This window comes from Fulvia fulva, chromosome 2, assembly GCF_020509005.1.
Source record: "Fulvia fulva chromosome 2, complete sequence".
Taxonomy (NCBI): Eukaryota; Fungi; Ascomycota; class Dothideomycetes; order Mycosphaerellales; family Mycosphaerellaceae; genus Fulvia; species Fulvia fulva.
Genome location: NC_063013.1, coordinates 3,613,394 through 3,625,849, shown reverse-complemented (window position 1 = coordinate 3,625,849; position 12,456 = coordinate 3,613,394). Strand labels below are relative to the sequence as shown.

Below are 12,456 nucleotides of genomic sequence, written 5' to 3'. Positions count from 1 at the left end.
AGGCCTTCTTGCCTTCTGGCCATTTCCTATGGAGCCAAGTCGCCTTCTGGATTGGAGAGTTAAGAGTGACCGGGTTGTCCTCTTGGAGAGCGCGTAGGTGACCCTGGTTGGTTGGGTCAAACTCCTTAGGCATGTCGTGGACTAGGATCGTGAATTGTTTCGTTGAGACCTTCGCTGATGCCGCAACCTTAGATGCCCACTGTGGCTGTGCCTCTAGGTGCCTCCTAGCAGTAGCAGAGCTAGTATAGATCTGTAGAGTGCCGTTAGACTGTTGGTTCACTGCGACCACCCCTGGTTGGTTAATTCGTTGGGCGAGCTCCTTGTTCGATAGCTTCGCAACTTCGGCCTGGTCTTCCTTTGCTGCAATGCGGATCGTAACTGCATCGTGCGTTAGGCGGGGGCCTGGTATCGATGCCGCGACCGATGCCCAGCTATGGGGGTGTTGATTCCGGGTGGCCTTGCTAATCGCCTGGGACGTCGTCCTCATTTCTTGTTGCCCTCGGTGATACGACAGTACAAGCGCCGTGCGTAGCTGAGTGATCATTACCTGTAGAGACCGGTAAGGGAGCTGATCGTTAGTTTCCATGCTTTTTGCGTCCTCTATAAGTTGCTGCCAGTTGTCTTGGGGGGGCTTCGCCTGTAGGGCCGTAGGCGCCGTTAGTACCGTAGCCTGGGCTGCCATTGCCTAGGAGTTGCCTAATGTAGCTAGGCACCTCCGCGGCGTTTGGAGCTGAAGAAACAGGGTGAAGAGAGCTTCAAGCTGTCCAGATTGAATGGGGTAGAACTCCCTCAGTCCTAGGGGCAGTGGCCTGCTTTTTATATCGTTGGAATGGCCTTGATAAGAGCTTTCGAATGTGTCGTGTTTTGGCGCAGAGATCGATGATTCCCTACTTGTTTATATCTGTCGTTTATCCAATTGGTATATTAATGATGCTCTCATTGTATATCAAGGAAAGAGTAACATAATGTCATCATAGCAGGGGGGAGGGAGAGGTGGATAAGAGACGTACCTGGTCTGTGAAGTCGTGATCATACCACGGGCTTGCCATCAGAGCCCTTGCCGTTCCACTCACCCCTCTCGGGCGAAGATGAAGACTCGACAGTCTGTGTGGCGACCAGGACATCGTCGTCCATCTCCACCTTTGGTCCGGTGTAGTTCTTCCGGCCATCGAAGATCCAAGTTATCATACTGATGATGAAGACGATCGCAAATGCCACAATGCAATAATTCATGTTGTTCCCGGTCACTGACAACTCTGGTGGAAACACGAATAAGACCGTAGTCACGATGGCAAAAGCAATGCCCATCAGGTTTATGATTCAAGCAAACCACTCCGGAAGCTTGAAAGAACGTGTCTCAGGGAGCATGCGGCGGCCTCGCAGACAGTTGATGGCGATCGGAATCGCGTAGGAAACGGTCAATGCCACGACAGAGGCGCTAACAATGGCGTTGAATGGACTTGTCGAGCCGAGGAAGATGAGTCCGAAAATGAGGACCACCAAGACAGTCAGACCAAGCGCCTCAAGAAGCACGTCGAGCGTGGGATGTACACGCGAGAAAAAGCGGGAAAACGGAAGGCCGCCATCTCGTGCAAACGCTGGAAACTGCGTCAGTGCTGCGAGGGACATTCAAAATTGAGTGACTCACCATATGTCATCCTCGAAGATGTAGTCATGATTGAAGTCGTCGCAAATATGAGGCAGATCAGTGGAAAGATCAATAGACATACTGTCCCTGCACGAGAGCCAGTAGCGTTCCAGATGATCCGGTTAAGTGGCCCGGCAGAGGATTCGATGACTGCCGTGAGATCTCCGGCCACGAACAAGAGCGATGACAAGAACACGAATCCGATGAACATTCCGATCATAACGCAGTATATCATGATCTTCGGGCCTTCGATAACGGCGTTTGGAATCTCCTCGATCATGTGTGCGGTGGCATCGTAGCCAGTCAGACCCAGACTTCCTTGAAGCAGGCCAAGTAGCCAGGCGACACCATCTGGCCATCCCGTCGTATTGAGGAACTCACGGTACACAAGGTCCCCGGAGTTGTAGTCGGGCGAGGAACATGCCAGGACGGTGATGCAAATGACAACGAAGCCCGAGATGGACCAGATAATCGCAGTCTTGTTGATCAGAGGCAGAAGATGGTTGCCGAATGCGTTCAGGAGCATTGCCACGATATTGTATCCGATATAAATGAGGATTTGATGCCATCGCTGGGAGACGTAGGTCGCATCGTACATGTGAACAATTCCGACAATGATCTGGCTGCCGAGCAGCCCACCGGTCGCAACAAGAGCCATCCATCCAAAGACATTGATCCATCCAGTGATCCAAGACAAGATTGGCTTCCAGCCATCCCAAGAGATGATGTGAACCCAGTGATATTGGCCGCCAGCGGTAGGGTAAGCGGACAGAAACTCTGCTAGCGATGCTGATAGACACAGGTTGAAGATGCCTGCTGTCACCAGACCCCAAATGACCGATGTAGGACCTCCAGAAGGCAGTGCCAGAGAAAGCGACGTCGAGAGTGCGGTCCAGCTGTTCAGGATTGCAAAGGCCAGCCCCAGCATCGCCAGCGGCGAGAAGTTGCGCTTCAGCTCCTGCCTGACGCCGAGCGCTGCCAGGTGAGCATCATCGTTGGCGATGCTCTGTCTCCTGCGCTCCATGCATGTGGTGATGACGATTCCCTCGGATGTGAGAATGAGCGAACGCGGTCTGGATGGAGAAAGATGTACATGTACTGTAGGCACGATGCTCATTTTGTGGTCGTCGCACGCGAGCCATCAGCCTTCAGCCGGCATGCATGCCGTTCGAGTTCGAGCGCCGATTGCAGAATCCTCCCTGGCTCAGGGTCAGGCGACGTGTCGGTCCGCTCCCCAGCTGCGGGCACGCAGGATACATGTAAGGTCCAAGGAGGAGGCGCATCCTGCGGGAGATAGCGAGATAGAGATAGTAGCTGTGCGGCGACACTAACACTCTGGAGTCAGAGAGCAGATACGGCGGCCACGCAGAAAGAATTTGCTGTCAGCATCCCTGCTGTCTTGGTGAAAGCTTGGTCCGAAATTGGCATGTCCAAGCGGCTCGATTGATTGATTGATTGATTGATTGATTGATTGATTGATTGATTGATTGATTGATTGATTGATTGATGGATGGATTGATCGATTGATTGATCGATTGATTGATTGATTGATTGATTGATTGATTGATTGATTGATTGATTTATCGCGGCGTCCACGCGTTCCCCGGTTGTCCTTCCCTCTTCGTCAACTCCAGCAGATTTCACAACACTCGGCGATGTTACGTGACAGCACTACCTCAATCTGGCTCTTCAATGTCGATGCGATCGCCCGTGGCTATCCGTCTCGCCACACAGTCTTATACTCCAGACAACAGCGCCTGGGTCGCTGTTCAAGGCTGCGCAACCTCTAATCGTGGCGTCTGGAAGGTCACTTTCCACACGCTTTGATTCATCAGGGCCCTCCACGTTCGCAGCCTTATTTCAACGCCCGCTGCTGGTGATGGGACAGTTTCCGCTGCCATCGCAAAATGTCACTCTGTGTGAGGTCTTTGCCCAAGCCACTGCTTGACCGGAAAAACCTCTAACCACAGGATATGTTGCATGCATGACCAGCTTGCCTTCAATCTATACTCGTCGAAGCATCGTGCATGTGCAAATGTGTGCGCAAGTGAGTGAGTCTACGCGCAACAGACTAGCTATTATACGATGACCTGGTCTTTTCTTTGTCCCAGAGGCGCTCCGTCCCTTCTTGCCAGCTTGTATGCTTCTCGCCGATGTTCTCTTCTTGGAACCAGTTCTACCATTTTCTTCTCCCGCTCTCTCCTTTCCCGCTCCTCTTTCTGCTCCTTCCTCTGCCGCAAGATCACCTTCCATTCTGCATTCTTCTTCTTCCATTCCGGGTCAGGTATGATGTGGACCTCAAGATACAGACGTCGATCGTATTCTTGTGAAACTTGTTGGTCCAGGAACTGTCTCGCGGTCTTGTTCTCATTCGCGTCGTTGTCCCAGCGGTACATCAAGGTACTCTGGTCTGGTGTCTGTGGCAAAACGTAGACTTCGAAAGGCAATAGTATCCCCAGCTTTGCGTCGCACTGGTCATTCTCGTCTTGAGGCCCTTATATTTTGCAGCTCTGGTATTGAGACAAGATCCACCTTCGTAGATGTATTTCCTCATTTCTGCCGCTTTATCGTCGCAATCCGTGATCGTAGCCTGGAGCTTGACTTCGAGTGTTATGTCTTCGTCTGCTAGCACGTTCCTGAAGCGAATGACAGTATGTATGGGCTCGTTGTCGGGGTCAGGATTCTCAGCGCCCGGATATGCTGCTTGCGTTGTGTCTGGAATGAGCGGTGGAGCAACTGCCAGGTTTATTTTGTCGTAGTCGGGATAGTCTTCCTGCAACCTAAGGTAAGTGGCCAAAGGAATTTCTTCGTAGCCTAGTGAGACAAAGGCATGCACTGCACGTGTAAGCTCTTCGAAGGTTTCGGTGCTAACGAACATGTCATCAAGCTCAAGCTTGTCCCACAGGTTGTCTATTTCGTCCTTCTGCTCGAAGAGTGTCCCATTTTCCCAGTCACCAATACTCATACCGTTGACGAACCAGGATTCTGTCTCGCGCAGTTTGAAGAGCGATTCCTCGATGTCGGAATCCCACCATACTTCGACCCCTACGACATGTGTCATGGGCACAGCATCGTCGTGTATTGTGGCAAACCGATTATCAGGTCTAGTGCCTAGCCTCATCACTGCATTTGCCTGAGGCTCACCCTCACGGCGCGAACCATAGCGTCCTTCAAATGCCGGAGTGTCTATGATGTTGCGGCCTCCCTCTTTCACTGGATTGATTTGGAGGTCAAAAGGGGGTCCATCGGGTATCTCCTCGGCAGAGGAGGTAACACCTTGGCCATTGGTCGCGCTGGTGGAACTCGTCTGATCATGAGATGTGTTCTGGTCTGCTGTCTTGGTCGGAGTGCTCTTGCGCGTGAAATGCACTTCATAGAGCTCGAGCCAATCGAAATCGGGCTGCCGATGTCTTCCCCATCGTACTCCGTACCGCATTCAGCAGGTCTGTGAATGGTTGGAACAAACACCTTGGGGTCACGGCCGAACTCTGTGCACACCCTGGCTTGCAGACTCTGTAAAGATCAGCTTTAGTTCCTTGCGTATCGAAGGCCAAACATGGCACTCACTTCCCACTGGAGTTCGTCGGAGAGGTCGGCCCGCTTGTTGATTGAATCCATCTTCAGGACACCTTGTCCAACGCTACCTTCAGAAGTATCTTCACTGCAGAGCGTGAGCGTCAGGTGATTCAGGATCATCATGCTCAGGATGCCTCCTTCGTGCGATTCGTAATGAACGCATAGCATCTGAGCTGTACCGTGATGTGATGCCCATGTGTTCAGCGGATGATGCCCCAGAATCGAGGTGCAGTCTCCCGGTGTATGAATTACCACGGTTTCTTTGCTAGGGTTGGTGCCCCAGTCAAGGCAGATCTGATAGAGGAGCTTCTTCGAAACAAGCTAGCAGCTCTCTGCGTATATTTGTGGAGGGAGACGTACAAGCCAGTCCTTCTCCTTGGCGGACTGAATGCTGTACTCTCTGGGCCGTGGCTCTGTCTCTTCAGTATGAGCCACAGTGCAGATACCGAGTCTGATGGTATGAGCCATGAGTTGGAGCGAGATTGGTGAGTACTGATGTCGGATGTAGACGGAAAGTCTCTACCACGACTATTATATGCTTCTCTCTTTGATAAAATGTCTGAAGCCATGTGGCTTCGCATGGATCATTGCGGATTTTTCGATGTCAAGGGCTTTGTTCCTCCAGCACTGCCATGTTCCGAGAAGCCTGCGTCATGAAAGCAGCTACAGTTCCGTAAGTGGAAGGCCTTAGAATACTTACTACAGATTGAATCTGTGACTGATTGCAGTTCGGCTACCATAACCCCTTAACAAGGCAAAGCTCGCGCCGTCCGATGCTCCTTCGGCCAGATATGACACTCCATGTACATCTTCCGCCCTCTCTCCTCCATCCTCTCACGAAGCATGAACTGTGCGAAAGTCCCATCCTCAAATCTGTAAAGTTTCGGCGAAATGTAGTCCTGATTCATGACCCATAGTTCACATCTCCATGTGTCCTTCGCACGGACGTTGAACAAAGTGTACCCAGCGGTTGATGCTGCCTCTTTGATAAACTTGAATATTTCTTGCTCTGCATCTGCAGGTGCGTCGTGATCCGTCAAAGCGAGCTGACAATTGATCGCCATGTTGAGGTTCTGGAAAGCATCGTCTGGAAGGTGATTGACGAAGCTAACGGCTACTGTGACTTCGGCGCTAGGCTTTTGCCTGATGTCAGACGCCTGGTGGGTTGGTCTCAAAGCCATGGTAGGTAGTTGTGGTATTCGCCCGTAGTCTCCCCTTTCATGCGCCTTCTCGACTTGTATGGCCAACTGCCGTTCATTTTGGGCGCTGCGGAATTGTCCTTCGAGGTGGAATCTGTTGAAGGGAGCCCAAGTCGCATGGTGCACATCATTAATGGCCAGATCGTCAAAGTCCCAGGCCTCCATTCTGCAAAGACCATCGTATCTGAAGCTGACTGGGCGGATCTTGGCGAGCAACGGATACTCGACAGTGACATTCCCTTTGACGCCCGCAGTCTTATAGGCAAACGATCCAATGCGGACGTGAAGAGGCGTGGTATGCTTTGGAACACATCGCGTAACAACATTGTGACCGTCTTGGACTGTTTGCTCGCTGATCCATAACTTGATCGTGATCGGAATCTCCATGTGCTGAACGGACTCCAGATCGTGAAACAGGTCCTGGATGATTTCGACACGGCTGATGTACGCATCCTCGCAGTCGAGGTCTAGGCGTGCAAGAGCATCCGTGGGTGAATGAACAATGGTCTTGAATCGTGTCTGCAAGCGTGGTCTGATCTTATGCTCATCTTCGAGCACTTCGTCCGTGGGCACTTGAACATCGTTCAACAAGGGATCACGCTCCAGCTTGCTTCTGACAAGACGCCGGACGTTAGATACCAGCTCTGCGGTGGTACTGCCCCTGTGCACCATCATAAGTCTGCTTGGCCAAAAGGTGGGCGAGATATGTCGCATGGGACTGTCATCTGCAAGGCGAAATGAAAGACGCGCTGCAAACCAGCTACCAGCTTCGGCCGTAGGAGTTGGCTGACGGCTGAAGTGAATATGGACAGGAGTGTTTTGGTAAGCGCCTGGTTCGAAAAGAGTCTTCAGCGATCGACTATCTTTGCAGTATTCGTCAGTTTGATGGTACGAAACTTGGACGTCGGATTCAGCTTCGAAGAGGTCCAAGATCTCAGCCTCGATGTCCTATTTTTGTCAGCGACATAGCCATGAGCATGCGGAAATACGAACCTCCTCAGCCAGTCGCCTAATGTCAATGGTCTTGGATGTGCATGTTCCGCAGAGCCTGAAGACCCAGTCGTCTGAGTGTGTGGAGCTAGACATTTTAGTGAAAGAATGTGTAGCCTGCTACGAAATGGCAATAGAGATGTCGCTAGATTTGAGCTCTAGTCATGAATATGCTGCAGACTTGTGTCTGTTTGTGCCCAGGCATTGTGGGCAAGACTGCCCCGAGACATGCGGCAGGGCGCGTAGCGAAGAAGAGGTTCCATCGTTCCTGCGGGCTCTTGTACAAGCAGCGCGCAATACGTGCAGCTACGAGCCTCTTTCAGCAGAATTCTCATATTTCTTTCAGGCGCCTTGGTCGAGTGAGACGGCTACACCACGCCAGCATGGCCGGTAGCGTCGAGTGGTGAGTGGTGAGTGGTGAGTGGTGTGCAGTTTGAGATGGTGTCAAGCAGAGCCATGTACAGTGCAGCATGTTCTGATCGTGCCGCAATGTGCGTGAGAGAAGGAAGGAAAAGGAAGGAAGGAAGGAAAAGGAAGGAAGGAAGGAAAAGGAAGGAAGGAAGGAAAAGGAAGGAAGTGGTGTTGGTCTACCTCCAATGTCAGTGTTCGACCGGAGCATCTCCGAGCTTGGACATCGCCGAGCACGCCGCAGATCCATGATGCATAGTTTGGAGGCGACATCTCTACAGAAACACATACACGCCTGCTTCGACACCAACCACCGAACGATCGACATATGCCGACCACTTGGAACGACCGTCAGTGATGAGCTTCACGTCGCCAGTACGGACAGCTCCTTCTTCTCGACGATAGATCTCGGAGCATCGCCGCGTCTTTTGTGGCATGCTAGAGCGAGCGACAGCATGTCTCAAAGCTGGAGCTCGAGATGCCCCGAACCGCGCGCAGCAGGCGTCTCGCAGCAAGCGCAGGCTGCATTCGACCTTCTGGACGCATGGGGCTGGCAACCTCGAACTCGCCCCATGGGTACTCTCTATGCCTGCCGGCCAGCCGCCGAAACCCGATAGCATCAGTCCCAAGCGGTCTGCACCCATGCGTGATGGCCTGGACACCGAAACCACGTCCAACGATTATTTTCTCGATTTCCTGTGCCCTCCCCATGCTCTGACTTGGCTACAACATCCACAGAGTCAGCGATGGGCGCACTGGGAAGTCAGAAACGCTAGGAGGTTCCCCAAAGGCTACATTCCAGCCTCGAGGCGGTATGCCTCGAGCTCGTACGCGCAGACAACTCCCCCAGAGGCACAGTCACAGCAGGAGCAGGAGGTAGCACACGCACCCATGACGGAAGAGAACGCGTCTGGTGTTGCCGCAGGGACGTCTACTAAAACGTCGTTGGGCTTGGAGACGGATCAGATACACGGCATACTGGGTGAGACGGGTCGCAGGAGTAGATCTGAAGCACATCAGGACTCGCTCAAGATGCAATCGACCTCCTCAGGGCATTCTGCGGCAAAAACTGATCACTTGTTCGGGGATTCGGCGGCAGATCTGGCAGAAATTCAGAGCCAAAATGAGGGCCTTGACCTTGACGGTCTCCATGGTCTGCGCCGTCTCTTGCGAAGCAGCCGACATCGAGACAACGTCGAGCTAGCGTGGAATCTTTACATGGCTCTCTCGGAAGGAGAGAAAGAGGACATTCGCCTTAAAAAAGAGATGCTTGCGTGGCTGGTGGCAAAGGACACCCCAACTGCTGATGCCCATTGCATTTCGATCTACTGGTCTCTTCCCTTGTCATCGCGGGATCTCGCAGTGTATCAAGCAGCATCGACCGTGTATTTGAGGCGCAAAGATGTTGATGCTGCAACTGGTCTGCATGTCGAGGCGCTCTCCAACATTGCCAACGGCAGTCAAATCACGAAGTTCCTGTTCAATCATGCAATGCAGCGCCGAGAGTGGGATCTGGCTGTCACAGTGAAAGATCAATTCGACAAGGCGTTCGTTGAGCCCGCAGCATCTCGCCAGCAGGCCATCTTCTGGTTTGAAGTCGCCGAGCAGTCAGAGCTTCTCGCTGCCGCCGCTGATGTCACGTCTTTGTGTTTCAAAAGGCAGTCTGGTGGAAAGCGATGGAAGCTTAGGCATAATCTCGTCCAACTCGCCTCACGGATGGCAGAAGAGGCACTCAACCAGCTTCTCGCGCAGCAGCTACCAGCCTCCGCGGTGCGCGGCAAGCGCCCAATCGACCAAGTTCGCAGAGTACTGCAAGGCATTTGGAAATGGAATCCGAACGCAGAAACCATATTCGAGGACGCAATCTTGTCGATCCTGAGACGACACAAGTCAAAGGCCGAGTATGCGCGTGCACATCCGGTCGTGGAGTATCTCTACCAGCTATATCGAACAATGGAGAATGTCCGGCCGTCACAAGATATGCTCACGCTGCTTCTGAAAAGATTGACCTTGACCAAGGGAACGCCCGACCAGGCGAACCGGCGTGCTAAGAGGGGCAACGTTCTGAGAGTGACCATGATTGTTCGTGACTGGAACGTTCATCACGGCGAGCTAAGCAAACCGACACTGTATCTCCTTCTTGGCCACTATGCAACATTAGGTGATGCAGAGCAAGTCAAGACACACTTTGAGATGTTGAAAACGCAGTTTCCGGACTATGATGACCAGAAACCTGCATTCTGGTACCCCATCTATGTACACGCTCGCCTCGCCAATTCACGAAACGCGTTACTGGCCTTCGAAGAGGTGCAAAAGATAGCAGCTGCACACGGCGATCAGCTCGAAACAAAGTGCTGGTCTACCCTGCTTCACGCCCATTCGCGTGCAAACGACGTAGAGGGGGCATCCGCCACATTTAGGAAGATGCTTGACTCGGGAGTACGGCCCACGCACTACCACTTCCATCCATTGACTGAGCTACTAGCCTCCGTAGGCGACGTAAAAGGCGTTGATGATCTGCTGGAGCAATATGACACGCTGTGTGATAAACCACGCAGCGCGAGTCTCGCAGGAAGCCAGATGCACGCTCACTTCAATGCTGGAGATGTAGCAACCGCAGAAGAGGTCCTCAAGCGGGCCGTGTCTGACGTGCGCGAGCACAAGATGCTCGGTAGTCTTACCGGTTGCTTCAATATTCTAATCAATTCCTACGCCCTCAAACGAGATGTTGACGCCACCATGAGAGTATATCAATGGATGACCTCGGAGAAGATTCGAATGGACGAGTTCACGTACAGTGCCTTGATGCAAGCACTCATCCATTTCCGACAGGCGGACTCTGCGTGGATGATCATGTCAAAGGTCATGCCACAAGAGGGCTTTGAGCCCATAGCGCTGCATTACGCCATAGTGATGGTAGGCTATCGGAAGGAGGGCCTGTACAGCCGGGCACTTGACGTTCACGCAATCATGAAAAAGCGCAGGGTCAGAGAGACACTCGCCAGTCGGAGGGCTTATCTACATATCAAAGCACTCCACGAACAACAGACCAAACGGCCAAGCACAGCCAACGGACAGCCAGTACCGCTAGCAGAAGTCATCTCCGAGCTCAGGGTCGCTCTGGAAATCAACAAAGGCTTCGAGACCGCGGCCAAGCAACCCGCATTCGGTCACGAAAAAAATGAACATATCTCAGCTTACTTTGACTCCATCATGTATGTACATGGGAGCCGACGATGTCTCGAGGCAGTGGAAGCAATGTTCGAAATGTTACAAAAGAGCGCCGACCCAGCATCGTTCACTTCAGGAACTTCGATTATGCGACTTCTGGCCGTTATGATGCAGGCTTTGTGTTACTCCAAGCGATATGACGAGGTTGAAGCATTTTGGAAGGTGGCCAAGCAACAGGCCGATAAGATCGCAGCTGCGCCCCGACTGCCAGACTTTGCAGCAACGCAGGCCATCACAGTAACGCAGGCCATCACAGCAACGCAGGCCAGCACAGCAACGCAGGACAGCACAGCAATGCAGGACAGCACAGCAACGCAGGACAGCACAGCAACGCAGGACAGCACAGCAACGCAGGATATGGGAGAAGGTACCACTGAGTCCCGATCAACAGATCAAGCCGCGATTGGGATTGACTCGCTCGGCCACGCAATGTCACCGGAGAATTCCACTTCAACGGCTCAGAGTACGGCTGCGCCGGTTGTTAGACCAGCTCCGGGTCGTACGCACATCCTCCTTGGGCCATTGCGACATTACATGGCAGCACTGGCTAAGCAAAAGCGCATTGGCGAGCTCGTGACAACCTGCACCAGCCTTCTGCAACAAGGCTACATCTTCGACATCATCGTGTGGAACCGTTTCATCCAACACATGTGCGAGTCCACACCACCACTGGTGCTGCTGGCATTTACCTTGACAGAACGTTACATGATCAGCCAGTTCCCGGGCTGGCAGAGAGGGACAGTCTGGAAACAGCCGCGATCATCAAGATACGAGAACTTACAGTACATCAAGGCCAGATATCTTGCCCCGGGCCAGGTAATGCCCCAGTACCGCACGCTGCTTTATCTTGCTCAGGCCCTTTTGGAGCTGAGGCGCGCGGAAACGACCGGAGGTCTCCGCGTTGGACAGGAGCAGGGTGGAGTGCAGCGTCTGGTGGGGACGGTAGCACAAATTCGGAAACGTGCACCCAATACGCTCGCTGTGGTCGAAATCATGCCACACATCGATGAAAAGTGGCAGAACCGCGTGTTGCGAGGACAGCAGTAATCTCGTGGCTGCAGAGGGCGATCGATATGTAGTGTACATAGGTTCTACTGTAGTTGTGTGTATAGGAATGCTCTGCTCACGTGTGATCGAGCAATGGCCAAGCTCTTTTGAACTTTCACAGCTCGGACCCGGTCGGGGACTTCCAAGCTCAGTTCATCTTATGATGTTCCATGCCTCGATCTGACGCTTCGGAAGCATGCATCATCAACGTCATTGCGTTATGGTCTCCCTGGGACACGGGTCTGGTGAATATATCCGATGGTTCTCTCACCCATCGACGGGGCGCGGGGACGCGACGACGTGCGGCACCGATAATCTTACTGACGCATCGTCGAGCCCTTGGAAGTCTGGCCCATT

The 12,456-nt window shown here is 52.8% G+C and overlaps 5 protein-coding genes across 5 annotated transcripts; 1 reads left to right on the top strand and 4 right to left on the bottom strand.

Moving 5' to 3' along the window:
- Positions 1–1,029: 1,029 nt before the first annotated feature.
- Positions 1,030–1,233, bottom strand: CLAFUR5_03127 (uncharacterized protein; the record flags this gene model as incomplete). Its single annotated transcript, XM_047902275.1, has 1 exon — positions 1,030–1,233. The coding sequence occupies one exon, from the start codon at positions 1,231–1,233 to the stop codon at positions 1,030–1,032; it is 204 nt and encodes a 67-aa protein (XP_047758904.1).
- Positions 1,234–1,320: 87 nt separating this feature from the next.
- On the bottom strand, positions 1,321–2,765 carry CLAFUR5_03126 (uncharacterized protein; the record flags this gene model as incomplete). The annotated part of the gene is made up of 2 exons (XM_047902274.1): positions 1,321–1,598; positions 1,649–2,765. 2 exons carry the CDS (start codon positions 2,763–2,765, stop codon positions 1,321–1,323), a joined length of 1,395 nt encoding a protein of 464 aa, XP_047758903.1.
- Positions 2,766–3,726: 961 nt separating this feature from the next.
- On the bottom strand, positions 3,727–5,692 carry CLAFUR5_03125 (uncharacterized protein; the record flags this gene model as incomplete). The annotated part of the gene is made up of 5 exons (XM_047902273.1): positions 3,727–4,142; positions 4,181–5,048; positions 5,117–5,161; positions 5,216–5,533; positions 5,585–5,692. 5 exons carry the CDS (start codon positions 5,690–5,692, stop codon positions 3,727–3,729), a joined length of 1,755 nt encoding a protein of 584 aa, XP_047758902.1.
- Positions 5,693–5,970: 278 nt separating this feature from the next.
- Positions 5,971–7,509, bottom strand: CLAFUR5_03124 (uncharacterized protein; the record flags this gene model as incomplete). The annotated part of the gene is made up of 2 exons (XM_047902272.1): positions 5,971–7,371; positions 7,417–7,509. The coding sequence occupies 2 exons, from the start codon at positions 7,507–7,509 to the stop codon at positions 5,971–5,973; spliced, it is 1,494 nt and encodes a 497-aa protein (XP_047758901.1).
- Positions 7,510–8,256: 747 nt separating this feature from the next.
- CLAFUR5_03123 (uncharacterized protein) lies at positions 8,257–12,099 on the top strand (the record flags this gene model as incomplete). Its single annotated transcript, XM_047902271.1, has 1 exon — positions 8,257–12,099. The coding sequence occupies one exon, from the start codon at positions 8,257–8,259 to the stop codon at positions 12,097–12,099; it is 3,843 nt and encodes a 1,280-aa protein (XP_047758908.1).
- Positions 12,100–12,456: the final 357 nt, after the last annotated feature.